General features: G+C 29.5%; 1 protein-coding gene across 3 annotated transcripts in view; it reads left to right on the top strand.

Moving 5' to 3' along the window:
- The window catches only part of Set2 (SET domain containing 2), a 104,958-nt gene that overhangs the window by 48,244 nt on the left and 30,297 nt on the right, over nucleotides 1-26,417 (top strand). For all 3 annotated transcript variants that reach the window (XM_075358733.1, XM_075358730.1, XM_075358734.1), the window contains one exon: nucleotides 591-724. In XM_075358733.1, the coding sequence (XP_075214848.1) occupies nucleotides 591-724 (134 nt within the window). The remainder of the gene's footprint in view (nucleotides 1-590; nucleotides 725-26,417) is intronic.

Genomic DNA, 26,417 nt, shown 5'->3' with positions numbered 1-26,417 from the left:
TACCATAATCTATGAAAATTACGTTAAACTATAGTTGTTGACTGTAAATCGTGAAAAAAATACACAGCAAGCACGTTCCTCACCAGTAAATGTATCCATTTTTAACCACACTGGTAACAGTGCTGTTGGCTGAATTTGGTACTAATGAGTCAAAACATGATGAGTCAAAACACATGAGTCAAAACTTGATGAGTTTTGCTATGAAGTGAGACCTCAACTGAATCCGTAAATTATCTAAATAAATTACAGAAGTCTTTTTGAATCACCCAGTACACTATTTCTATATATGTATTAGCATTAATAATATGTGTTTGGCATACTTAGTGTATCATATTTATATGATAATCTGAAAGAATAACAAAGTAGATTAACAAATATGTGTAATTAGTATTTGTACATAAGAATTATTGACTTTTTTTTTTTCATTATGAAGTCAAGTTTTATGTTGTTTCAAGACTTAATTTATGAATAAAACAGTCAAGAAAGTTCATTATTAAATTTTGTTGTTATTATTGGATAATTATTGAGCAAAACTACATAAGTAAAATTTTTATTTTTGTTTTATATTGAGATATTATTTGTAACTGCAGATATTGGAAACACTGTTAAAGCTGCCAATACCAAACAAGACAATGTTACACGACAGCAAAGTCCTTACTGTTGTAGAAAAATGGGCTTCTGCAGACAAGAATAGTTTAATTGCAATTAAAGAAAGGAAAGAAAGGTAAGAGTTAAAAACTTATATTTATAGTAGTTTGTTTTATTTACTTTTTTGAAATATAAGTGTTTTGTAAAAAATAAAATATTGCTTATGTTCGGGTTTTAGTTTTCTTTTTGGAGATCGCCTTTTTTAAAAAAAGCCTAATATTTATAATAGATGCTTGTCATATTTTCAAAAAACATAGTAATATTAGATTGAAAAAAATTCTACTTTGTGGTTTCTAATTCAATTTTTTCATGTTACATTTTAGAATAATACATACAGCATTACACATCCTTAAAAAAAAATTGAAAGGTTCACGTTTTTAAACCTGTTTAATTTGTTTTTTTATATTATTAATGCTGTTTTTTTTTTGTTTTTTTTAAAGCATATCGTGTAGAGAAACTTGGGATTTTTGTAGACCAATAAAAAAAAAAATATCTTAGTATAGCTTCTATGGAGCTGTTTTTTTAAAATATAATAATAACTTTGCAGGTATGGAGGTTTGAGAAAAAAATTAGTTTATTATTTCACAATTATTGACTGATTAATCTTTCTTTATGTATATTTTTAAAATAATTTTTATATTTTTGTTTTAATTGTTTAAAATTGTATTGCTTAAGTAAATCATAAAATTTATTGCATCTTAATAAAATGAATTTAATTACAATTTTAATCTAATATACCATGAATTCTGGTTAATGGGGCTACAGCTTATTTGGGGCAGCTATTTAATTGGGGCGTTATGTAAAAACAGAAACATATTGATATAATTCATACAAAATTATGCTGGTTTAAACGTTCAAAATTATGCTTTTAAGGCCCACTGGTTGATATCTTTCTTTTTTTTATTCTTAAAATAACACAATTTTATTAATGATGTAAGTCGTAAAGTGTCGTGTAAATGCTCTGGAGAAGTTATAACTTCTCCTTACTCTCTGGGAGAAAACTCTTGTATGTAAGTAAATGGTTTGTTTTAATTCTTTGTGTTTTGTGAGTCAGTTGTTCAGTGTGTACTGTACTGTATTGTTTTGGTTGGTCAGGTAATTTTTTCTAATCATATTTGTTTATCTTCTTAGTTTTTAAGTTTTAATTTAGTTAGCATTCAGTATTCATAATTTACCATCCAATTTGTAACCAGGCTGTGAGACATGAGTTTGGAAGAAAGAATTGCCGCACTGGACAAAATAAAAGTTATCCATCAACTCCAGTCAGTGTAAACTTGCAAAACTACTTGGAGCATCTAAAACCAAATGAAGCAGGAAGAACCTGCTCGTTGAAGCATTAAATCAATAGTTTGCTACTGCTACTAGTTGAAATGTGTCAGAGATCCTATGCTAAAACTAAAAGCTGAAGAGTTAGTATAAAAATGGGGACACTGTGATTTTAAAGCTCCAGATGGTTGGCTGTTGGGATAAAATGCAGGTATGAAATAAAATTTAAAAAGCTCACGGTGAAAAGTCAAGTGCTGATGCTGATAATGCAGAATCATTGAAGAGTTGTAAATTTTCTTAAATAATCCAGAAATATTTACTTGATGGTGTCTATACTGCAGATGAAATGGGCCTGTTTTATCGTGCTACCCCAGATTGGTTTCTGTATTACAAACACATCATGTTAGCTGGCTAAAAAAAAACTAGTAGATCAGATCACTTTGCTTTGTTGCAGGAATTTTTTCTCTTAGTGAAAATTAAAAGTTGTTTTTATAAAGCTGGTAAACCATATGTTTGATGGGATTAGAATGTAGACTTTTACCTTTACTCTGTTATTTTAACAAAAAGGCATGGATGATGAGTATAATTCTAATTTTCTGCGATTTGCTGAGTACTTGGGATAGTGAATTGCAGCAAAAATCAAGAAAGTTCTGTTTATTTACAACTGCACATACTAATGTAGATTTACAAAACATTAACATTTTTTTTTACCACCAAATACAGTAAATTTAATTTAACGTTTGACATGGGAATAATGAAAAATGTAAAATTTATTTACCAAACCAAACTAGTTGGCTATATTTTACAAGAAATTGAAGGAAATATGTTTGGCCAAAGATGGCAGTGCACTTCTCAATTTGTTACAGGCAATTCAGTTCATAGTCAATAGTTGGGAATAACTAAAAAGTAGCACAGTCAGAAATTGCTTTGCCAAGTGTTGTCTAAAAGTGTATGCTGACTATGATACTGAATTAGTTGATGACAAATGATGCTAACACTTTTTTGCATTAGCAGTGTGAAGTTATAAAAGTTAGATGAAAACATTGAATGCTACCATGAAATGAAACTGGCAAATAATAAAATAATCAAAGATTTCTCAACAACTAGACATAGTTAAAGATGATAAAGACAAAACTGGAATCTACATACCTACACAAGATACAAAATTCTTTGATGGACTTAAGCAGTGTTTTATGCAAGAATGCAGTGAAGGAAGCCTGCTTTCAGAATTGTGAGTCTGTGCCAAATTTGTAGAACACAGGTATTCTGAGAGAAAGACGATTGAGCAAAGTAAAAGAATTTTTTCAAGAAGTTTAACCAAATAAGAGACATTAAAAACATATTTTTAACTTTCACCCATTTTTGTGAGTGCCATAATGGCACTTATTATTTTGACTTGTACTTCTGTCTTTAAACATTATTATTACATTGTTTATATAACTTTAATACTATAATGGTAATAAATTTCTGAATGATCTTAATTAGTATTTTCTTTCTGAATTTATATATATATATATATAATCATTTTTCATTAATATTGCTTAATAGGGCTATATGGTCCCATTCCCAAAGGGTCCAATTATCCAAAATCTACTGTAGTAAGTTTGCTAAGTGTGACTTCCTTTAAAACAACAGCTTTTCTACAGGATATACATATATATATTTGTTTATTTGGAATTTTAGGCTATTGTAAATAAGATAACATATATTACATTCTGTATTAAAAATGTCTTTGTAAGCCTGTTGTAGAATGAGTAATATTGTATAAAATCACAGCATAACTCTATGAACTTATATAATGTGTAAATTTATTTTTGTTTACAACTGATTTCCTGTGACAATATAATTATGTCATAATTAAATATAAAATAATTATGCCTGATATTCGAGGCACTCTGTACTGTACCAAAGCAGTTAGTTTTAAACAGGTATACTGAATATGAATGCATTTTAGTTACTTCGACTGAAATAACAGGTTTCATGAACTTCTCTAGTTTGAAAACTTGTTATATAAACATGTAGGAGTGAAACGTTTCGCCTGCTTACAATAAGTTATCAATTGATGATTTCAATGTTTAAAGGAAAGACAAATGCTGAATAATATGATGAATAAATTAAAGAAAAAACAGTGTTTTATTTCAATTCAGTTGTGTATTTATTACCATTGTTGAGCAGTAATATAACATCAATGAAGGTAAATTTTACATTGAATAATCAGTCACTGATGAGATATAGCTACTTCTTTCTTTTTGTATCAATCTTATAAGTTTAAAAAAAATTTTAATTTATAAATCTTACACCTCTCAATTTAAAAAAAATTGATTTAACCATTCATTATATGAGTGATGAATTAACTTGCTTGCTCACACTGCTAGGTTTGTTGTCTGTGTGATTAATTAGTAGGAAATTTGCTTACACTTTTACCTAATTACTCTAACAAACAGATAATAAAATGTTTATAGTTGAATTAAAAAAAAACAAGTTACATTAAGTAACTCATTACATTTTGCTGCGGTACCAGTTATGTATGGTCTGTATGGGCATTTATGGTGAGGCATCCTATTCTCCCCCAGATTACCCTTCTATATAGCTGACGCATTTTTCATCTATCCTCATTCATTTTTTTTTTGAATAGAATAAATAATTATGAAGATAAAATTCTGATATTAGAAGGTTTAAATTCATACCAGAAACAGGTGATTGTTACGGTAATATTTGAATATAAAATTCACAACGTTCTATCAATGACTGGTAGATAGCATTAGAAGAGGCGAAAGCTTACACAATGTGGATATCCTTTAACCTACCAGTTGAGTTTTGAATTATAGACAGTTAAAACAGTACACAAAAATAAAAAATTACTTGCATTAAAAAAATACTACGGCCAACATATTAATAACTAATTCATCCCTCTAAGTGTATAACCCAGTTTTGTAAAATATTCAATTTTTTTTAATTAGAAGAAGCATTTAAAAAATATTTTTATGGAAAAACAAAATTGAACTTTCATTTATTGTACTTTGTAAAAACTTTCAGTTTAAAATTGTGAATTCTGAAAACATTTGAATATATTAGCATATATTAAGATGTAGATTTACAGGTTTATTTATTAAGCTTTGTTACTTCTCTCCTAGTTGTTTATTGAATGGCTCGTTTTTAAATTGTTTTTTATTAATTTTTTTCATATTCATATTAAAATGCCTCAATTTAAGTGAAGTTTTTTCTTCTTTAGATTTACTAAATCTGAATCTGCAAAAGTCTTGTCAGGATAACCATTGAACAATTATTATAGTTATTAGAAATAATTGGTATTATTTACTGTTGCTATTAAAAGTGTGCTGATGATTTTTCTTTTTAGTATTATAACTATATTTAGGTTAAGAATGCAGTATAAATCTTCAAAATGTAAAAAAAAAATGAATTTTTTGAAAATAATAAATAAAAAAGAATTTTCCAATAATCCAGAACTTGGGTTAAATAAAATGATTACTTGTGCTAAAAAAATGAATGTGTTTAACTGTAAATATAACACTATAAATCTGTTAAAATCAATTTTGGGAAATTCAGTTTTGACATTTTTTAATAGAGGTCAATTTAATTCTCAATGTTTGTATAAAATTAATAAATTTTAGATTTGACTGGGCAGACTACATTTATGTTATAAAAATAAGTTTGATTTAATTTGGGCCAAATATAAGTTATTCTGTGTTATTTTAGATTTGTCCAACAAATGTATTCTAATTGTTTTAAATTAATTTTATTTTCTACCAAATTGTGAAATCATTTGATTGTTAAAAATAATTATATTCAGTGAAATTTTTGTGCATTGACAAATCTCACAAACATTTTTCAGCATTATACTTTAAAATAAATTGTGTATTCTATATTATTCATTTAATTAAAAGTTGAAAGAAGCTTAGAAAAAATATTAAATTTTAGATTATTTTGAATTGATATTTAATTAAAATTTGCTCTTGAAATCTTTACATTAACATCAGATTTTTTCTAATCACTTAGAACTATTAATAACGGTGTAATAATTATTAAAACCAATTCAACTTAATTTAAAGTGTAAATTTATCATATTTTACTTAGAATTTATTTTTATTGTTTAGTGACTTCAAGTGTCAAATATTAGCTTTTAGTTACTTTATTATCTGAAAATAACAGTTAGAAAATAAAAAGTTTGGTTAGGTGCACTCTGGCATTGTACCAAATAGTCAAATTGTTGGCCATCCTGCAATAGTTAGTTGTGTTATTTTCTGTTTCAAATCAGTCCATTTCTTCGTACTTTTTATTAATGATTATTTTAATATTTTGAATTAATATTATTTACATGTTGAGACGTTAATGTATTGTTTTTTGTGTTTTTTATACATCAGTATTATTAATGTTGGTTTGTAAAACAAGTTTAACTTTCTTTTTTATTTTAATTTTCTATAATACATGTTTTGATTTTCTGCCATATTTTTTAATATCTAATGCTTACATTGTGCACCATTCTTATTTAATTACAAAATCTTATCAGGTATTTTGAAAAGTTCTTTTAATATTTACACATCTTAAATGTTAGGTATAAATTTTTTTTTTTGAACTCATCAATCGAAACAGTACACAATTTATATTAAAACAAGCCTTTATATATATAAAGGTTTATATGTATTTTTGTGTCATATATAGTTTACATTTTCTTAAATTAGTTTTAGGACTTAGTTTTATGAACTTGCTTATTATCTCATTTTATTATAATATTTTTCTCCCATTAATTTGTTATCGCATCGTATGTACAGTTCTTTTCTGATCATTAATAATTTTATAATAAATACCTTTTAAATAAAACAATAAAAAATAGTTTGATTTTCTGCTATGTATAAGCCTTACTGGAATTATAGATGGATAATGAAACAAAGATAAGCAAAAGTTTTCTCATGGAAAATTGCTTTTTCTAAATTTTAATATTTTATTTTTTAATTGTGATTATATGACAAATTTATTATTAAGTTTATGTTCTCTACTTGCTGGTATTTTCTGATACTACTTATAACTATTTTTCTGATACTGTTGTTTTTTTAAAATTCTTTTTACTTTTGTAGTAGTATAAAAACATAGTAATTTTCATTGAAGTAATAGAAAATAATACTTTATAATGTTAAGTCATTACTTTTTTAAGTTAAATAAAAACAAAATCATTTTATGAAAAACAAAAGTATTATGCATTTTGAAATCTACATCTTCCATTTAGTATTATACTAGGTATTATAGTATATAACAGGGAATGTATTTTTTAATATATACAAGAAGGGGAATATATTTACTAGTTAAAATAAACAATTCAATTTTTTTTTTTTATATTTCTTCTTATTTGATGATCCCTAGTCAAAATTATGAAAATGTCAATTATTATAAAATATATGATCTGAATTCCCTAGTAATGTGTAGAGGGGAATTCCCCAACTTTCTCACCTTGCTTGTTGCTCTAATTTAATGTTAGCCAGAAACATTCATCACTAGTCTCACATCTGCTATAAAACTTTTTGTGATCCAACAAGTTTATTCATGCACATATTATTATAATTGCATTGGCCATATGTATTATTACAAGGTATATTCATAAAGTAAGGGCCGTTGGCTTATATTTAAATATTAGCGGGACTGAACACAGTTTCATGCATGCAGGGCCATCTATCAGCTATTTACGAAGCCACTGCAGTTGTTTTATTGATTCCATAATTGTTTGCCTGTTGATGAATGCAAATTGCAGTGTCCGCAACAGTCGTTTCTTCCGCCATTTGTGAAGTGTGTGCTGTGATTCAATTTTTGTGTGTAAAAGGATCTTCATCTGCTGAAATTCATCGGGAGTTGTGCCTAGTGTATGGACCTACAGTAATGAGTGAAGGAAAGGTTAGATAATGGTGTCGAGACATTAAAATTGGCCACATAAATGTGCACGATGAAGAATGGAGTGGCAGGCCCAGTATTCAGACTGATGAAATCGTAGAACAAGTGAACCAAATACTGTGATGTGATCGGCGATTGATGATTAGTGCTCTGGCTGATGAATTTCTGCATGTTGGGACGCACCTCTATCTATATGATTGTCACAGAAAAGCGTGAATATTACAAATTGTGTGCAAGGTAAGTACCAAAAATGCTCACTGACCAACACAAAGAGCAAAGAATGAGCAGTGGATGAGTGGTTTTGGATCGCTATCGACAAGATGATTTTTTTTCCCCACATTGTTACGACGACGAGACGTGAATATCCTACACCAATGCAGAATCAAAACAGCAGTCGATGCAGTGGTGCCATTCAAGTTCCCCAAAACAAAAAAGTTTAAGCAATCTCCTGTATTCAAGTTAAAAAATGTTGGCTACCATTTTTTGGAATGCAAAGGGCGTCATTTTGGTTGTTTTCATGGAATGTGGATCAACAATTACAGCTTACATGTACTGTGAAACGCCCACCAAACTAAGACGTGCAATCCAAAATTGACGATGCAGGAAACTGTGTTTTGGTTATAGTTTGTATAACAATTCCGTGATAAAATTAATGGAAAAATTTTATACCATAAGAAAAATTAAATTAATTAAAATATTATATTTGTAGAAAAAGAAGCCAAAGACAAGAGCTTTTGGCTCCATTCACAAAAAAAAATGTACATGGATGTAGAAAAGAATTATTGTGAATATTAGTAAAAAAGATTAAATATTCCCAAGGTTCGCCTCACAGAACTACAAACAAATGTTTAATATAAGAGTTTGTCCCTCTAGACAAGCTAAAATAATCAAATTTTTGATCAAATTATTATTTGTAGGCTATGTAAGATTTTTGTGTGGTTAAGAGTGTTCCTACTTTAAAGAGACTGCTATCTTTTTTAAAAAAAAGCTTACATCACAGTTGTAGGACTTTCTTGTCATGCAGCTAAAGCCATGTTCTGGGAAAGTCCTAAAACTGTGGGTTGTTTCTGATGCATGGCTTACACACACACACACACTACTTAATTTAAAATATTTATCATTTTATTTAAATATAATTTTCTCTTTTATTTAATTCAGGGATTCTAACTAATGTACGCGCTTATAGTGTATTTAATTTGTGGGTGTGGTGTAACTAGTGGTGATGGTTGGCACTAAATAAACTTATGTAATTTCATAATTTATATAGAAGAAATTTTGTGTGTACGGTCAGCAGACTGGTGTAGCAGCAAGGCTTAACGCACCAGGTACTGAGTCAACTAGGAGATCGAGTTCAAGACCCAACCTGACCGAGTTATTTTTTTACACTTTAAATATTATCATTTATTTAATTCTTCCACTCACCTGTGATGTTACAACATAGCAGACAACTACAACAGCATTTTTTGGGTGGGGTGCGATTTTGGAAAAAACATTTTTTGCAATATTGTTAATTTTTAATAGTTAACAAATTTTCATAAGAAAAATATGACTTTAATTAGGTAAAATCTCGAGATACTGAGGGTGGCCTTGCTCTAAAGTTTCACACCCTTGACCTTTAAATTGAAATTTAATGGCATCAATGCACCATAGATAGAAATAATATGACCAGTTTTGGTTAAAATCGGTCCAGTAGTTCTGGAGGTATAAGGTGATTAGAGGCCAACACTGAACACATGTACATACAAACATGCAAATAAGGACTCATGCAAATAATTTCCATCCAGTGAATACCACGTTGGCCCAAATTGGATCGAGTACAATACTTTCCCTTCTAAAGCTATAGCTCTGCTACAGTGCTATCTGGATGGGAGAGTAAAAGTATATATATTTTGAGTGAAATAAATAAGTTTTGAGCATAATTTTCTATAACATGTGTTTAGATGAAAAAATCTACTTGATCAGATTGCTTCTTATAAAGACCTAGATATTATGCACTGGAGATGTTATTTGATGCAACTAAAAAAAGTTACTTTGCGAGGGAGTTATTTTATTGACTAGACATAATTGGCAAAAATATAATCTTTAGAAATTGCTGGAAAAGTGACCAAGTGCTAGGAGTTTTAAGCCATTAAAGCTCTTCAAATTTACTTGTAGTTATGCGCATTTGTTCTAAGAAAGGGTTCTCTGAAGATGCTTCCTTGACCTTTAAGCTTGAACAATAATTGGGGATTATTACAGGCAATTAGGTACTAACAACTTTGAAAAAATGGATTAAAAACATAGTTTTACTGACTCATCCTCCACCTTTTATTGTCATTATGGACAACCCCACTTATATTGTTAGCAGGTTTTTAAACCACTGGAAATGTAGTCCTCAAAAGAATGTGTGGTATTGTGACTATTGAAAAAAGAATATAATGTGAGTTCTGTTTGAAAAATTAAAGTTTTTTTTTTCATTTGTTGAGCAAAACAAACCAGTCATGGTACTTGACTAATATTAAAAATAATTATTATTCATTTTAATTGTTGCTGATTTACACACTATCAGAATTTAGTTATAAAAATTTCAGTTTACAAACCACACCCAATACATATATTTTATTTTGTAACTTAAAAAGATTTAAACTATTTATTTAATATTTAGAATTAAAAAAAAAAAATTGCATATCATTTACATGCATATAAATATTCTCCTTGGATTTTACTGGTAGGGTTCAGTGATAATATACACAAAAAACTAAATGATTGTTTCTCTTTATGAGATTTTTTCATATTTAAAGTTTGCCTATATGTGACTTTAATTATACTCCATTGAAAACAAAATAAAATAAATCATACTACAGTTTGTTGGAGTGTTGATAATTATAATTTGATGTATTATTTTGACTAGAATAACCAATTATTTACAAAATGAATAAAATTGATACTAATAATCAAGACAAATTGTTAGAGAGAACTTTACAAATTGTTTCTTTTTCGTCTTCTTTCACTGGCACTACAGTCCAGTGTGAACCTTGGCCTCCCATATTATACACCTCCAAACATCTATCTTTTACTTTTATCCATCACTGCCTGACACCCAGGACTTGTAGATCACTCTGTACATCCTCATCCCCTTTCTTCTAGGTCTTCCTCATCTTCTTCTGAACATTTCCCCTCTGAGGACAGTGTTAGGAATTCTGTCACTCTCCATCCATATCACATCTCCCAACCATCTTTTCCTGCGTGCTTTGATGTCTCACACTAAATCCTGTTCTTCGATATAGTGGGTTATCTTTGTTATTCCTTATATGCCATCCTCAGTTCTTACAAATCTTTACAGTCCTCAGTTCTTACGGGTCCCACAATTCTTATAATCTTTCTTTCAAAAACCCATAGAGATGTTTCATCTCTTTTAATTAACATCCAGGCCTCTGACTCGCATATTACTACAGGCTTTATAAGTATTCTGTATAGCTTCAGTTTTGTGTTACTAACTTTGACCTGAATAGTTTCAGATTGGTAAACGGCGCTTTATTTCCAGCTGCTATCCAGCATTCTGTTTCAATCTGTAACCTCATTATCAGGTTGTTCCTAAATATTTAAATTCCTTTACTGCTTCAAGTTTCATATGATGTCTCTAAAAATTGTTTACCTTCTGTTTAACAAAGAGATAGTGTTAACCTGTCAAAGATTTAGCTAGCTAAAATTTCATATATATTTTATTTCTAAGTGTATAAGATTAGATGTATAAGATTAGTTATTTTAAAATACAATTTTTATGTTACACATTTACACAAAACTGCAATCAGTTAACTTTTGAAAATGTTAACCCTCTGAGTGTAAAATATTTTTTCATATGTTTGGACCAAAAATGCTTGGAGTATCCTTGAAGTAGCTTGCCAAATGTTCTGATCTGGTTTTTCACTAAGGTACTATATATATATATATATATTTTTTTTTTTTTTGTAAATCTTTTTATTTATGTATATCAGTTTTGATGAGTATTTTTTAAAAATAATTTATTTGTTTTTTTTAAAATTAATCTGTTTGACCAAACAAATAACATCTTTAATATGCATTAAAAAAAAATATATTACGAAAATAAATTAACACACCTTAAAAAATTTCTTTGAAAGATTTTATATTTATTGCTGATAATTGTATAATAAAAATATATACATCATAATGATTTATATTCATTGCTTGAGTAGAAATTCTATTCTTGATATATGCAGAGATTTTCATAAGTTGATTTCCAGTTATAAAAAATAACAATTTTTAATTAAAATGGCCATTCTTGAATTATTTTATTCTTGTAAACTAAAGAATTAAGCTTGATTCAGCTGATATAAAACTTTTTAGTTAAATTTTGTTTAGGAATTTATTTTATTTGCACCTCAAAACCAGACATTGGCTGGCACTGTGCACAAACTCTTAGTCTGATAAACAGGAAGATTGTATTTATGCAAACCTTTTGACATCCATGAAACTGAATTTTTGCATTAAAACGTATAATTGGTTTGAAAGAAGTCGTGGATAATAAGTACTAATAGATGTACTGCATATAGTAATATAATGGACGTATATTCACTGCTGCATATTGTGCAGTACTGATGACGATCCTTTGAACTGACTACACCTTGTGGTTGTACCTTTATACAACACAGCTATAGTGGTACAAAATATCTTTCATATGTTGATTTGAAACCACCATATACACTAATATTTTGTTATGCTTTTCTTTATTCCTAATTAATGCAAGAATAACATGTGTTTTTAGTGTTTGAATCACTACACAATATGCCTCAGGTACAGAAATAACATTTACATCAGGACTGAAATGTTGTTACATTCTAAAAGAGTAAAAGTAAAAATATCTGTTTTGAAGGAAAATTTTGTTGTTAATTGTATGAACTGTGTCTATAGGTTAAATTACATAAAAACTGTTTAATAATTAGGTAATTTTTTCTTTATTAATTGTTCAAAGATTCATTTTTTGTTTTATACGCCTTTATTTCTTACTTAAAAATACAAGACCCATGTTGATTAATGTAGGCATTATAGTATATTAAATGTAAAACTATAAAGATATTTTAGAAGTGTTATAATTTTATTTATATAGAATTATTCTGTTTAATGTCAATAACACTTCAATAACTGTCAGATTCTTCATTGGTTAAATAACCATTTTCAGAGGTGGAATATCCATTACAACTTGAATAATGGTCAACATTGGGATTTTCCATAAAATATCATCTTCTGGTGAACCTTCCAGAACATTAGTAATGGCACTTCTTAAATGATGATTGCACTAAAGTTTGCTGTTTAAGCCATGTAGCTGAGATCCACCCTGCAACTTTTAATGTTATTATAATGTACTTGGCAGTGTTAAAGGTAAGTTTTCAGAAAATAACCGTACTTCATAGTCTTGTCACAAATAATTCTTAAATGGTTTATTAACTGAAACTTCGGTATTAGAAGTTTGCTTTCCATTCCACTTTGAACCAGTTCCAGATCACAGTCATTATTTTTGAACATATTGTTTTTCTGCTCTGATATTTGTTTTTTGATAGTATATGTTGCTTATTAGACCCATTTTTTGTAAAGAGAATTTGTGTGAATTCCACATAAAGACTTATTTCAGTGGTTATCCATTCATTTTTTGTGCCAAGAAATTTAATCTTTTAAGGAAAATCTAATTTTTATGCTATTCAAAATCTTCATATTAAAAATCAAGCAAGACTGGTGATAGATATTAATCATAACTTACACATCATTTTTTGTAAGTAGTTTTTTCTTCCTTTGATATAATATAAAATTGCATACCATTTTGTAATACTGCCATTTCATGTATATTCCTTTATTATGAAATTCAGTAATATGGAAATTCATTACTTCTTTAAAAGTTTGTTAGAAACTGTTAGCATGTGGATGTTTCAATGTTAACACAAAGTTGATTCATAAACGCATTACATCAGTGTTTCTCAACCTTTCAGTATTTGCGACCCAATTTTCAGTCATAATTTTCATTGTGCTCCCCCTCTCGTACAATAATAATGTATTTTGAGTATTTTGATGCTAAAGCTACACTATGACCCTAATTACATTCCATACAAGAATAAGTAAATTTATTGATATTTGGCAACACCAATCCGCTGCATTGACAAAACCAGATTTGATGCCTCTCTATTGCTCTCTGTCAAGTGGGCATTAGATGATAGTGAATCATCAATAAGTGCACAGACGAGTGTGGTTCTGAAAATAAAATCAATAAAAATACTCAAGAATACCTAAAATTTTGTGTTTACCATTACTGAAATAAATGAAGAAGAAAGGCCCCTGTGTGTCATTTGCTCAAAATGTTTGGCAGCAGACAGCATTTGGAAATGCTTCATAGTGAGTATGTTAACATACCTCGAGAATTCTTTGAATTAAAATTAAAATCATATGAAAAGGAAACATCATTTTTTAAAAAAAAACTTTGTGAATGATAAAGCTTTACTTGCCTCTATTTTTAAAGTTTCATATAAAATAACCAGATGTTAAAAACCTCACACCATTGATGAAGAGCTTATTTCGCCAAGTGTAATTGAGATGTAGGTTGGAAATAATTTGGCCAAGCAATTGTAGTCCGTACCTCTGTCAGATAATACTGCTGCCCGTCAAATTGGTGTTATAACTGAAGATGTACAGCACAACCTTTTCGGGAAGTTGTTTGACAAATTATTTTCAATTCAGCTTGATGAGGCAACAGATAGCAATAAAGGTGCTCATTTCACTGCCTGTTTTTGATTTTGTGTTGGTATGTCAGCAGTAGAACTACTTTTCTGCAAACCAACAGCACTCTCATTATTTGCTATCTTAAATGATTTTTTTTAACGAGGCAAAGATAGAGTGAAAAAATTGCGTTGGAATATGCACTGATAGTGCCTATATTCAGTATCTGGAAATTCCAAAGTATACAAACACTTAAGAAACAAAAATCTCCGCAATGTGTCTGGACACATTGCATGATCCATAGAGAAGATTTGGCTTCAAAAGAAATGAGTCCTGGTTCGAATATTGTACTAATGATGGTTTTAACTGTAGTAAATTATACAAAATTGAGACTCGTAAAATCAAGAATCTTTTCTGCACTTTGTAAAGACATTGGTGCAGTACGTTCAGCATTACTATTTTATTGCAAGGCAAGATGGTTATCACATGGAAATTTTTACAGTGTGTATGAATTAAGACATGAAATTGCCATTTTTCTAGAAGAGGAAAACTGATCATAAGCCGAGAAGTTTAGAGGTGGTTTGTTTGTGATTGAATTGACCTACTTGGTCGACATATTTGAGAAATTAAATACCTTGAATCTTAAACTCCAAGGAGCAAATACACATATGTTTGATATGAGTGATATATTTAATGTTTTTGTAGAAAATTGGAATTGTGGAGCAGAAATTTAATGCAAAAAAATTAGAAATGTTTGCAAATGTGGATGTGCAACTTACAAGGCTGAAGAACAGCATGTGAAAGGTGTGTATTTGTAACTATTGAAAATCATTTAGCCATGCTGGCAAAGAATTTTAGTAAGTATTTTTTTGCTGATGACAACTTGGTAGCAAGTTACGAGTGGATTAAGGATCCAATTCAAAATACTCCTGAAGGGCTTTCAAAGCCAAAGAAGAAATTCATGGCAGTGGTGAGTAGTGAGTGGCTTCATTAAAACACAACTTAGTAATAAATCACTTTGAATTTTGGGCAGGGGTGGATTGTGAGTTTTCTGTACTGAAAACAAGATCATTTCGTACACTATTACTTTTTCAACATCTTACCTTTGCAAAACAGGATTTTCTGCAGTGGCTGCTTTGAAGACAAAATATAGATCTCGGCTAAATATAGAAAAAGAACACAGAGTATCTGTTCCTAATATTAATCCTTCCCTCAAAAAACCTTTCTGTGCAAGACAGTCCCAAGGGAGTCACTAATAATTATTAAACTTGTTTTTAATTTAGTATCGATAAGATAATATTAGATACATTGTGCGTTACTGAAACAATCCTATTTATAAGTGTATTACATCAGTTTAAATGTTTTATTATTTATTATGTCAGAATGTATTTCGTTTTGCTTTCCTTTCAGTAAATTAATACATTTTTTTAATATTTTCTTTTCGATATGTTCACATCCCTCGTTTATTGTTATCACACCTCCCTGGGGGGGGGGGGGATGCCCCACAGGTTGGGAAAAATTGTCTTGAAAGTATTTATTCAGTGATTTTCTACTTATTCTGATGCCATGAGATGCAATGGTATTTAATATTAGGGAATGGTCATAAACTGTAGAATAATTTTTATCAATTTAAGGATCTCATCCTTAATTCAGCCTTACAAAACATTTTAATGTAGCAATTTTACATGTAAAAATGACATTTTTATTTACAGACAATGTGTCAGTATTTGTTGTTGCAAGTTCCATTTCTGTTTCAAAATTTTCAGCTTATTAAATTATTTTTAGTTTCGTAGCTGGATCATATTGTGATGTTTTTTGGGACATTTTGTGCTCTTTTATAAAGCAGCTACTTTTATTAATATGTACATACATACTAGAAATATTTTATTACTTAAATATTACTCATGTACTTATACATTCATTTGGAGATAGTTAAGAGTATAATGATGAGATCAGAAATGTAATGACAGTATTTTTCCAATTGCGTATACTATTAATTTTCATGTAAATTTGATGACCTGGCTTACAGATTTCTAAAATATTGTATCATTATATAATTCTAACAGTTGTTGTAAACAATGTTTACTACATTGACATCCTTTGCTTCTAGTGAATTGGTTATTTAAATTGAAAGCAAGATGCATTTTATTTTTGTAAAATAATTCAAGCAAAAAAAGTACATTTTAAAATTGATAATATCTGAGCTTATAGAAATTGTTCAACTAAATTTTTGAAAAATTGGATGTAAGTGTGGTTAATTATTTCCTTTTAGATAAAAAGTATGAACCAATTTAAAAAACAAATAACATCATCAATATAATGATTGGAAATATAATATTCCTGTTGGAAAAAATAAAAAAAATGCTCCCATCATAAAAAAAATTATCTTATTTGAATGGGATGTTAATTTTAGCAATACACGAAAAATATATCCTTGCTCCTAAAAATAGGAGTTTAATGCTTTTATTATTTTTACCGTCTCATCGTTTGGAATAGAAACTTTTAAAAAATTTTCTTTTAAGATTTTCACATGTTGGAATAATTTCACAAAATTTATTATGAGGATTAGGCAAATTTATAGTTAATTTAAAAAAAATACAAAAAATTTGTTTATTAACCATTTCAAGACCACTTTATGATTTTTCATCAGGTTAAGTTTTATACTAAAAAGACCAATTGGCGATCTCTTTTTATACAAGAAGAACGATTTGGCGAAAATTTTGTCAGTGTCAAAATGATGTTTGTACTAATCAGATGTTTGGTTGTCATGGCAGATATGGCAGTCCACTTGATACAGGTTATGTTTGTTATTGTTTAAAGTTCCACGTGACATCGCTATTAATATTTGGATGGTGAACAAAAATAATTATTATTTTGAACTTAACGACTGTTGATGTTTTTTGAGAAAATTTGTGTTGCTTGCATAATACGTAAATGTCGTTCTTTTATTATTGTTTTGAGTTGGCCATGAAATCATTGACAGGAATGATGCTTTATTTTATATATTTAGATTTTTTCAATACTGTATTTTTGCGTAGTATGTAGATAGATGATACGAGAACATTGTGTGCTTTTATCATTGTTTATAGTTATTTATGGCTTTCTGATCGTAATATTATTTCACCTTATTGCTTAGTTTTCTTTCTTCCAGCAATATTTATTACTGAGTTGCTATAATATGCAAAATGAGCAGAGTGTTTTGACCACTGAGTGAAATTGATTGAGAACTTAGGAATGTTCAATCTGATAGTGATTTGTGAACTGATGGTGTGCGTAAAAACCTTAATTTTACAAAGTTGACTAAAATTTATCAATTTTTTGTCAAAAGCCATGAAATTTTCAGGTTAAACACAAAACAGGACAACATTTCTAAAAATTGTGATTCCCATTGTAAAGTTTTTTTCTTCATTTTAAGTTAAATGACTTCAAACTCATTTTTTTATTTATTTTTTTGGGTTTTTTAATCTTTAGAAACGTTTTGGAATAAGATGTGACGACAGAAAACATTTATAGTTGATAGTACATTGGTTTTCATACAATTTAAAAAAAAGAGCTAAAAAATTTTATAGATTTTTTAGTACAAGCTTGTAAATAGTCACCATAAGACACTAGTTTTTATACCGAGAATAATAGATGCATGAAATTTTTTTAACTATCTACAAAAAAGTTACGATCCTCAAAGGGTTAATACATATTTATCATTGCATTATTATAATAAAAATATTTTTCTACATAGTCGCCATTTAAATTGAGGCACTTATCATAACGATGCACAAACTTTTGAAATCCTTCTCTGTAGAAATCTGCTGCCTTAGATTTTTGGCACCCATCTTGGTCAAAACTTGTGATAACCAAGCGTCCCCCATACAATTTCATGCAGTAAACTTTTTGAAATTGGGGGAAATGAAGCGAGAGTTCAGTATTCATAATACAGCAATTTTCACAAATTTTATCGTTGATCTTCATTGTCAGTTCATCAGTCACAATACTAGGCCGATCACTGCGGTCCTCATCATGAACATTGGTGCAGCCATTTTTAAATTTAATCCACCACTGCCTTACCCCACCTTCACTCATTCCATTTTCATATACCTCACAAAATTGCCAATGAATTTCAATTGGTTTGAGGTTTTTTGCCAGTAAAAACATAATCACTGAACACACCTCACAACTCGCAGGATTTTCTATCAAAGCGCACATTTCAATAATTCACAACAAACAAAGTAGAAAAATCACACTCCACATGCTATGACATCTTGATGCGTACTGAGTGTAGAAACGTTATGACGCAGAGATGGCACCCTCTTCTCCACTCATCTCCACACTAGGCACAAACATAAGTTACTTTCTGGATTCCCTTCATGTATATAAAATTGTCCTGACTGACTCATCAACACTCAGCTCAAACCAATTATATACTTTAATTTTGTAGGGTAGATTTTTTTTTAATGTAGTCACTCAGTGAGCAAGGATTTTGTAAGTCTTTTCTATAAGGACATGAAAAGGGGAGACAAACATTTTAATGAAAAATATATCTCAGGAATCAAAGATGTTACAGTCATGAAAATTCACATATTTTGGAGACAAGGAAATGAACCAGAATATTGTATGAAAATTCTAAATCTTAACAGTATGTAATGTACTGTATGAGTACAATAAATGCACTCTATGAGATTATTTCAGTCCACTTTCTTCGTTGTTTTATAGTTCAAACTCATTGTGAAATATAATTACTTTGTTGCTCAACTTATTTTTGCATGTACTTGAGGTTTAGTGTTTTACTTGCTTTGTGTTTCTCCATTTGGTTATGTCTTCAACTTCTATTTATTTTCACAGTGCTATTCAAAGTTGTAAATTCTTACATACTTATATAAAAGTAAACTATATTTGAAACATTATGTACTGTGCTATCTACTAATGAACTCAAAAATTAAAAAATTATATGAAAAAGAAAATTTGTAGTAAATTTAAGTTTGTATATATGATTTTAAATGTTTATGTGGTCATTTTTGCACCTGAAGGGAAACCACTAATGTTGTTTACAAAGAAGTGCTCAAATAAATTATTTGAAATGTTTTCTACACATTTAAAAGAACACTTCATCCATAAAAGCTAAATATCCCTTGTCAACAAAGTCTTTATTATAGTTACACTCCCAAGATAAAGCCTACCATTAGAGATGATTAGACAAGACCAGAATCCTTGCTAAAATAAATAGACCAATTTGTCAATATCCCACTAAAAAATCAACCTTTAAATTATTGTAGAATTTTAACAAAAATTAATCTTTCTTTTGTAAACTTATTGAAATACAAATCCAAAATTCATGCAAGTGAATTTTGCAGGCAACAGCTAGTAGCACATATTTAAAAAAAAAAAAAAAAATTATTTTTCTTTTTTTTAATTAACTTTTATTAAAATGCATCAAAAAGTAAGTGAAATATAAAAAAACAGAATTTTTTTTAAAACCATCTAAATACGTAGTGGTTTTTATCTGCAAAAATAAAAGTTTAGAGTGATGTTTGTTTTAAATGATGAAAAGGACTTAATCTTTGTTGAAGCATAAAGTCATTTGTAGCAATGTGTGCGCCCCAGTGTTTTATTTTTATCATGGATTTAAAAACTCTACTTTTTTGTGTTTTAAATAAGTGTCCTTAAATGTCTTCTTTATTATTTTTTATTATGCTTAAATTCTTTTGCATTTAATTTTTGTTAGATATGGTAAAATGATTGTTCATCATTAACGTGCGGTTTGCCAAGGTAGTTTAGAAAGAAGGCTTTATATGAGATTTTTTTAGTGCTTAAAATTTTCTTTGTGAAACATAGATTTTGAGAATTAAATTACGAGGGTAAGTCAATTATTATCCGCAATGTAGTTATAAATTTTATCGCAATACAAATAGGAAACTTGCATGTACATCATTTTTCAACCTAGTCCTCTTGCATAACAACGCACTTGGTCCATCGTAGCACAAGCTTCCTGATGCTTTCATAAAAGAAGGTTTTCGGTTGAGCTGCAAGCTAGGAATGCACCACTTCTTTCACTGTTTCGTCTGAGGTAAATCGACGGCCCCTTAATGCCTGTTCGAGTAGACAAAACAAGTGGTAGTCAGAAGGGGCAAGATCAGGACTACGGAGGATGAGCCAGTACTTCAAAGTTGAATTTCTGGAGCGTTTCAGCAGTATGTGGACAGGCATTGTTGTGCAACAACATAACACCTTTCGACAGCAGTCCTCGGCGTTTGCTTCTAATTGCAGGCTTCAGCTTGGCAGTAAGAATCTCACTGTAACGCGCATTGTTTATTGTCATGCACCTTCCTCATAATGTTCCAGTACTGAGCCTTGTGAGTCCCAAAAAACCATAAGCATCAGTTTTCCTGCGGATGGTTGGGTCTTGAACATTTTTTTGCAGGGCGAATTTGGATGTTTCCATTCCATACTCTGTCGTTTACTCTCCGGTTTGTAATGATGGATCCATGTTTCATCACCAGTGATGATTCTGTCTAAGAAGTTGTCCTGTTCGCTACCATAGCGATCCAAATGTTTTTGGCAGATGTCCAAGCGCGTTTTTTTATGCAACTGTGTGAGTTGCCCATCTTGCACAGACTTTATGAAACCCAAATCTGTTGAGGATGATTTTGTAGGCAGAACCGTGACTAATTTGCAGATGATGTGCCACTTCATCAATAGTTACTCATCTATCTAAGAAAACCATGTTACGTGCACACTCAATGTTTCCCTCATTTGTGGCGGTAAACGGTCATCCTGCTCCTTCATCGTGCATAACATTTGTGCAACCATTTTTTAATTTTTTCAATCCATTTGTAGACACTGTCGCAGCAACACACTGTTCCCGTACTATACCGAAAGTTTTCGATGAATTTCGGCCCCTGATACACCTTCCGACCACAAAAAACAGATCACTGATCGTTGCTCTTCTTTGGTGCAAACAGAAATTGGAGCAGCCATGGTTAACGGCAAGGAAGCGATAATGGAACTAACCTAGCAGCATCAAATCTGCACAGACATAACAATGAAACCACGCATGTGTCGTATACGCAACATGACACTACTACCAACCTAAACAAAAATGTAACTAAATTGCAGATAATAATTTACTTACCCTTGTAATTAAAAAACTTGTTTATTAACTTTTGCGTGTTAAGTATTTTTATAGACTTATAATTAATGGAGTTTTGAAAATATTTTTTAATTTTATGATAAAATGCCAATTGCACTGTGAAAGTTAAATATTGGAAGTTTATTTTTTTGCTTATGGTAATAATTGTACCTTTGAGTTAATATTATATTATGTCTGTATTATTTGTATAAGTAGTTAGTAAGTTGTCTTTAATATAACAACCTTTAAGAACATGTAATATTGATGGAAAATATAAAATTTATAATATTTAATTAATCTAATTCTTTCAGTGCATTTCAATATACTGTAAAAAAAAAATATAAAAAAAAAAATCGTAATTTTTATTTTAATAATAATTTTTGGTAGGTACTTAGTTCGAAATAGCATATTGTGATTATTACACCTTGTATTATAGCTTACCATATTTAGTGACCTCAAAACTATTGTAGTTTAATTGTGTTAATAATATTTTTTACATCATTTTTAAAAAAAACTATTTCTTAGCTTCTGACAAAATTATATTTTTTGCAATTTATTCTTAAGTGGAAAATCGTGCTAAAAGTAGTACTTAATAGTTATTTTAATTTTTAAATGACCATCTATGTTGTGTCGATAAGATGTATAGCTTAGAATATATGTTAGTAAATGAGTTTGGCTTTAGTAAACTTTTCTAAGTAGCAGTTTAATCAAATAAATTGAATACTCAGATAACATGTCAGTTCAAATTAAATAGCTTTAAAATATATATAATTTATATTGGTTTTATATTTATTTAAAAAGAAAGTAAATGATCTTTATTTTTGTTTGCATCAACTTCAGGTCTGATGCTTGTAGTTTCAATGAAATAAGTCTTAGTCTATAACATATTTATCTACAGTTTTTATATGATTCTATTTCATAAACATCAAAAATACTTAGCAGATAAATAGTTAGTGCTGGCTTTTTCATGCTTTTAATTTGTAATTTTAAACAGCTCTAAATGTAATTTTATGTTTTTCAATAAAAAACATCACTTTACAGAAATTTTTAAATTACTCTTTGATTGTTAATTGAATTGCTTTAATTTTTTATTGTTGATGTAATTTAATTTTAAAAATTGTAAAAAAAATATTATTAAGTTTTTAAATAAAATCTTTTTTTATTTTGAAAACGTTTTTTCCTGTCGTGTAACATTACATAATATTTTATATTAGAAATAATGTGATGGGTTATTTATCACTTTATTTGAGCAATATTTCAGTACCATCAAGAATAAGTGGGTTTTCTAAGCTATACATTCTAATGGTACATGCTTTATGGTATATATAGTATGCGTAGATCTATATATCTTATAATAATGCAAACAGCAAAAAAATAAAACATAAAAAAATGGCTTACCGTTTATTTTATACTGTTTGATTCACTTTTTTATATTTCAGTTATATTTTAATAGTGTATATTGGTAATAAAGATAGTTGAGATAGAGTTTTAGCATAAAATGTGTTTTTAACAGGAATTAGTATCGTGGCCTCTGGTTTTGGGAGATGCTGATTATGAATTAACTGAACATCAGAAGAAATAATTTGTTTTGGATGAAGCCTTATGGTTGATTATTGTTAGTGGCAAATGGTGTGATTCACAGGAAAACTTCTCAGTGCAATTGGTAATAAAAGCTGTGCATAAAACTTAATTTCTACACAAAGTTTCATAAAGAATAACATTTTTTTTTGTAATATTAGTTATTGATAACAAATTTTATTAGTACAATTATGGTCTTTTGTTGGCTTTAAAACATAAACTTATATTTGACTAAGAAAAGAACACATGATTTAAATTTTTTATAATTTTTTACAAACCATTTATGATATATATACTACTTATTCTAAATTATATTTTTTTGCAATTTATTCTTAAGTAGAAAATCGTGCTAAAAGTAGGACTCAACAGTTATTTTAATTTTTAAACGACCATTTATGTTGTGTTGAGAAGATATAAAGCTTAGAATATATGTTAGTAAACGAGTGTTTCAAAATGTTTGCTTATTCTTCTTAATATTGTTTTTGTTAGAAATTTACTTTTTCAACAAGGAACTTCTATCCACTTTAAAAAATTCACTAAAGACTCCATTTCATGCCCTTTTGTTATACACAATTTCCAAATTCCATGCTTAGATGAAAATAACTGTATAAAATATATTTACTTTGTGTGTGTGTTAAATTGCAGACTTCTATCTTACAGAATTTTGTTTTAATAAAAAGGAAGGTTGTATTTTATTTTTCAGTCAGTTTTTTGATTTATGAAATTTTATTTAATTTGTAATATTAACCTTTAAAATAAAGGTCAGTTTTTTTTTAGAATTTGACTTTGCATATGTGAAAAAAAATATCTGAAAACATATTGATAGTTTCTATTTTTGTGAGTTAATTAAGAAAATATTAGTAAAACTCAAAATCGACTTTTTTATGAAGCAGGATAAAGTCCTGATCAACTAGATGTTTTTGAAATAAAGATTTCTTTAAAATATGTTTTGTAGTGGGAAATAGTACAGTAATGATGCTTAATATTGCTGCTGCATCTATGAAAAGGAAAGATCATACATTGTGTCAGTAAAGCATTTTCTTTTTTTTTTATATGTAGGTTGGTTAAGGCATTTAACTACTAACAAAAAAAAAATCAATTCCTTTACTCCAATCGATTTTTCTGTGGTTTGGTTTTAATTACAGTTTAATTATAAAATCTTTTTAATTGATAACTATATGAAACGAAAATATAAATATATAATAATTTATTTTTATTCACTTATTTATGGTAATTATTTAAAATAAATGCAATTAATGTTATTACAAATTAAAACTCTTTAATCATTTTTATTGAATATCTATGTAATAATAGTGTACTTCATTTCTACAAGCTAAGATACAGTTGTAGCAAGTACAGCAATTACAATATGAAGTATGGTATTCCACTTTTTGAAACAGCGTCTGGTTATTCCATTTTCTGTTTACTGAATTTATGCATTGTCTAATTATTTATAGCATTAGGCAAAACACTTAGCAACATTCATAAAACTATTTTTCAAACTTTTAAATGGCCCATTTTTTCATTGCAATTTATTGGGTTTTTTCTGTTTAAAAATATAAATAGAATTACTTATGAGCCTTCAACAAGTCTCTTATAAATTTTTAATCTTTACCAATTTGTAATTTGAAGTAAAATGACAACACCCATCATATGCTAATTTAGGTATTAAAATCTCTATATGAATTTGATAATTGTGTAATGTTTTTTCCTTTAGCTTTTAGCATTTTATAATTTTTTTTATTTGGTTTTATTTTTGTCGTATTCTTAAAAACTTGTTGATTTTAATTACAGTTTTTAAATAAAATTATTTTACAATTGTAATTTGAAGGGAAGTTTAGAAAAAACCTAATGAAAGAAAAATAATATTTCAAAAATTATAGTCTTATATTGGGATTCATAATGCAGCCTTGGCCATAATATAAGTGGTAAGTGGCCAAGCAGCAAATGGCAATGTAATGTCATTTAATTCTTTACTATAGAGAAAGTAATGTTGTTCCTGGAGTCTTCTCTTGTTGGCTGTTATAGGCGGTTACAGAACAGTCTCGTGGGAGGCAGTCTGTGTTATAGCTACAGTCAAACCAATAGATATCTTAGCTAATGAGTGTAAGGAATGCTACATTTCCAAGGTAAATAACCTATTGACGACAGAACGAAAGCAGAAGATTAAAGACCGGGGCCTTGTGTCTTGGCAGGTCAGGTGGGACGAATCCCCCACAGGTCACTACACGCATGGTATATTTCCTGTAGTGTCTAATTTAGGTTCGATTAGATGTGTCTCCCCCAATCGGTATATCAGTTTCTCTCCGGGTATTGGGTGAGTTTGGTTAGGTTTCATTTGGTAGATTCAAGTCAATGGCTGAATTGCAGGACTGATGTTACAGTGGACCACGTCCTCTACATCTGTCCTCAATATGAGGTAGAACATTCACGAGCTGTTAGGGAACTTGAGAGAATACATTCCTTTCTGGATCTCCATATTAACTGGATGATCCGCGAGGAGTGCTGTATAGTGGCTGGTTTTCTTTGTACCCTTGTGATGTGTAGGTCTGCAGAGGGAGTTTAATCGAGGTACTCGATCATGGTGGGGGACCGGCTTAGGCATTGGATTGGTTGGAGGTAGGCTCATTGGCATCATGCCACGATTATATTGGTATTGTTTGTGATTCGATTTGGGGCTCCCACTGGTGGGGGTGGCTGCACCGCCGGGGTATGTTAACCTGTGCGACAGGGGTGTGGCTTCCCTCCACCAGTGGTAGTCCTGGATGTGACTTGATAATGCCACAATAGGCACCATGATAGGACCAGGTGGGGGTGCGGGGTTTGTCTCCGGCTCCTGTGTGGACCGGAATGAGGTTGTGTTGTCCTTGTTGAGTGACCTAAATTGGTTGACTTATTTGGGTGTAGGTCTGAATTTCTATGTTGCATAAGACATAATTCTGATTGGTATGAATGTAGCACTAATTTAACTTTAAATTCGTTCCTTTCCTGAGGCATTCAAAGTCACATACGGTGCTGTCAAATCTGGACTCGTGGGGTTTGCGCTTCTGCAGTTTCAGTCAGTTAGTTTGAGGGAATCATGTCTGGTTGGATATGAAGATGTTCGTTTGAGGCCTACGTGAAGGCGAAATTTGATATGTATTTTACTGATGCAAATGTCTGCTGAGGCGTTTACATCGGTGGCATCCTGACCGAGGCCTGGCTGATG

This window comes from Lycorma delicatula, chromosome 2 (genome assembly GCF_047948215.1).
Source record: "Lycorma delicatula isolate Av1 chromosome 2, ASM4794821v1, whole genome shotgun sequence".
NCBI classification, from domain to species: domain Eukaryota; kingdom Metazoa; phylum Arthropoda; class Insecta; order Hemiptera; family Fulgoridae; genus Lycorma; species Lycorma delicatula.
This window is presented reverse-complemented; position numbering and strand designations above follow the sequence as displayed.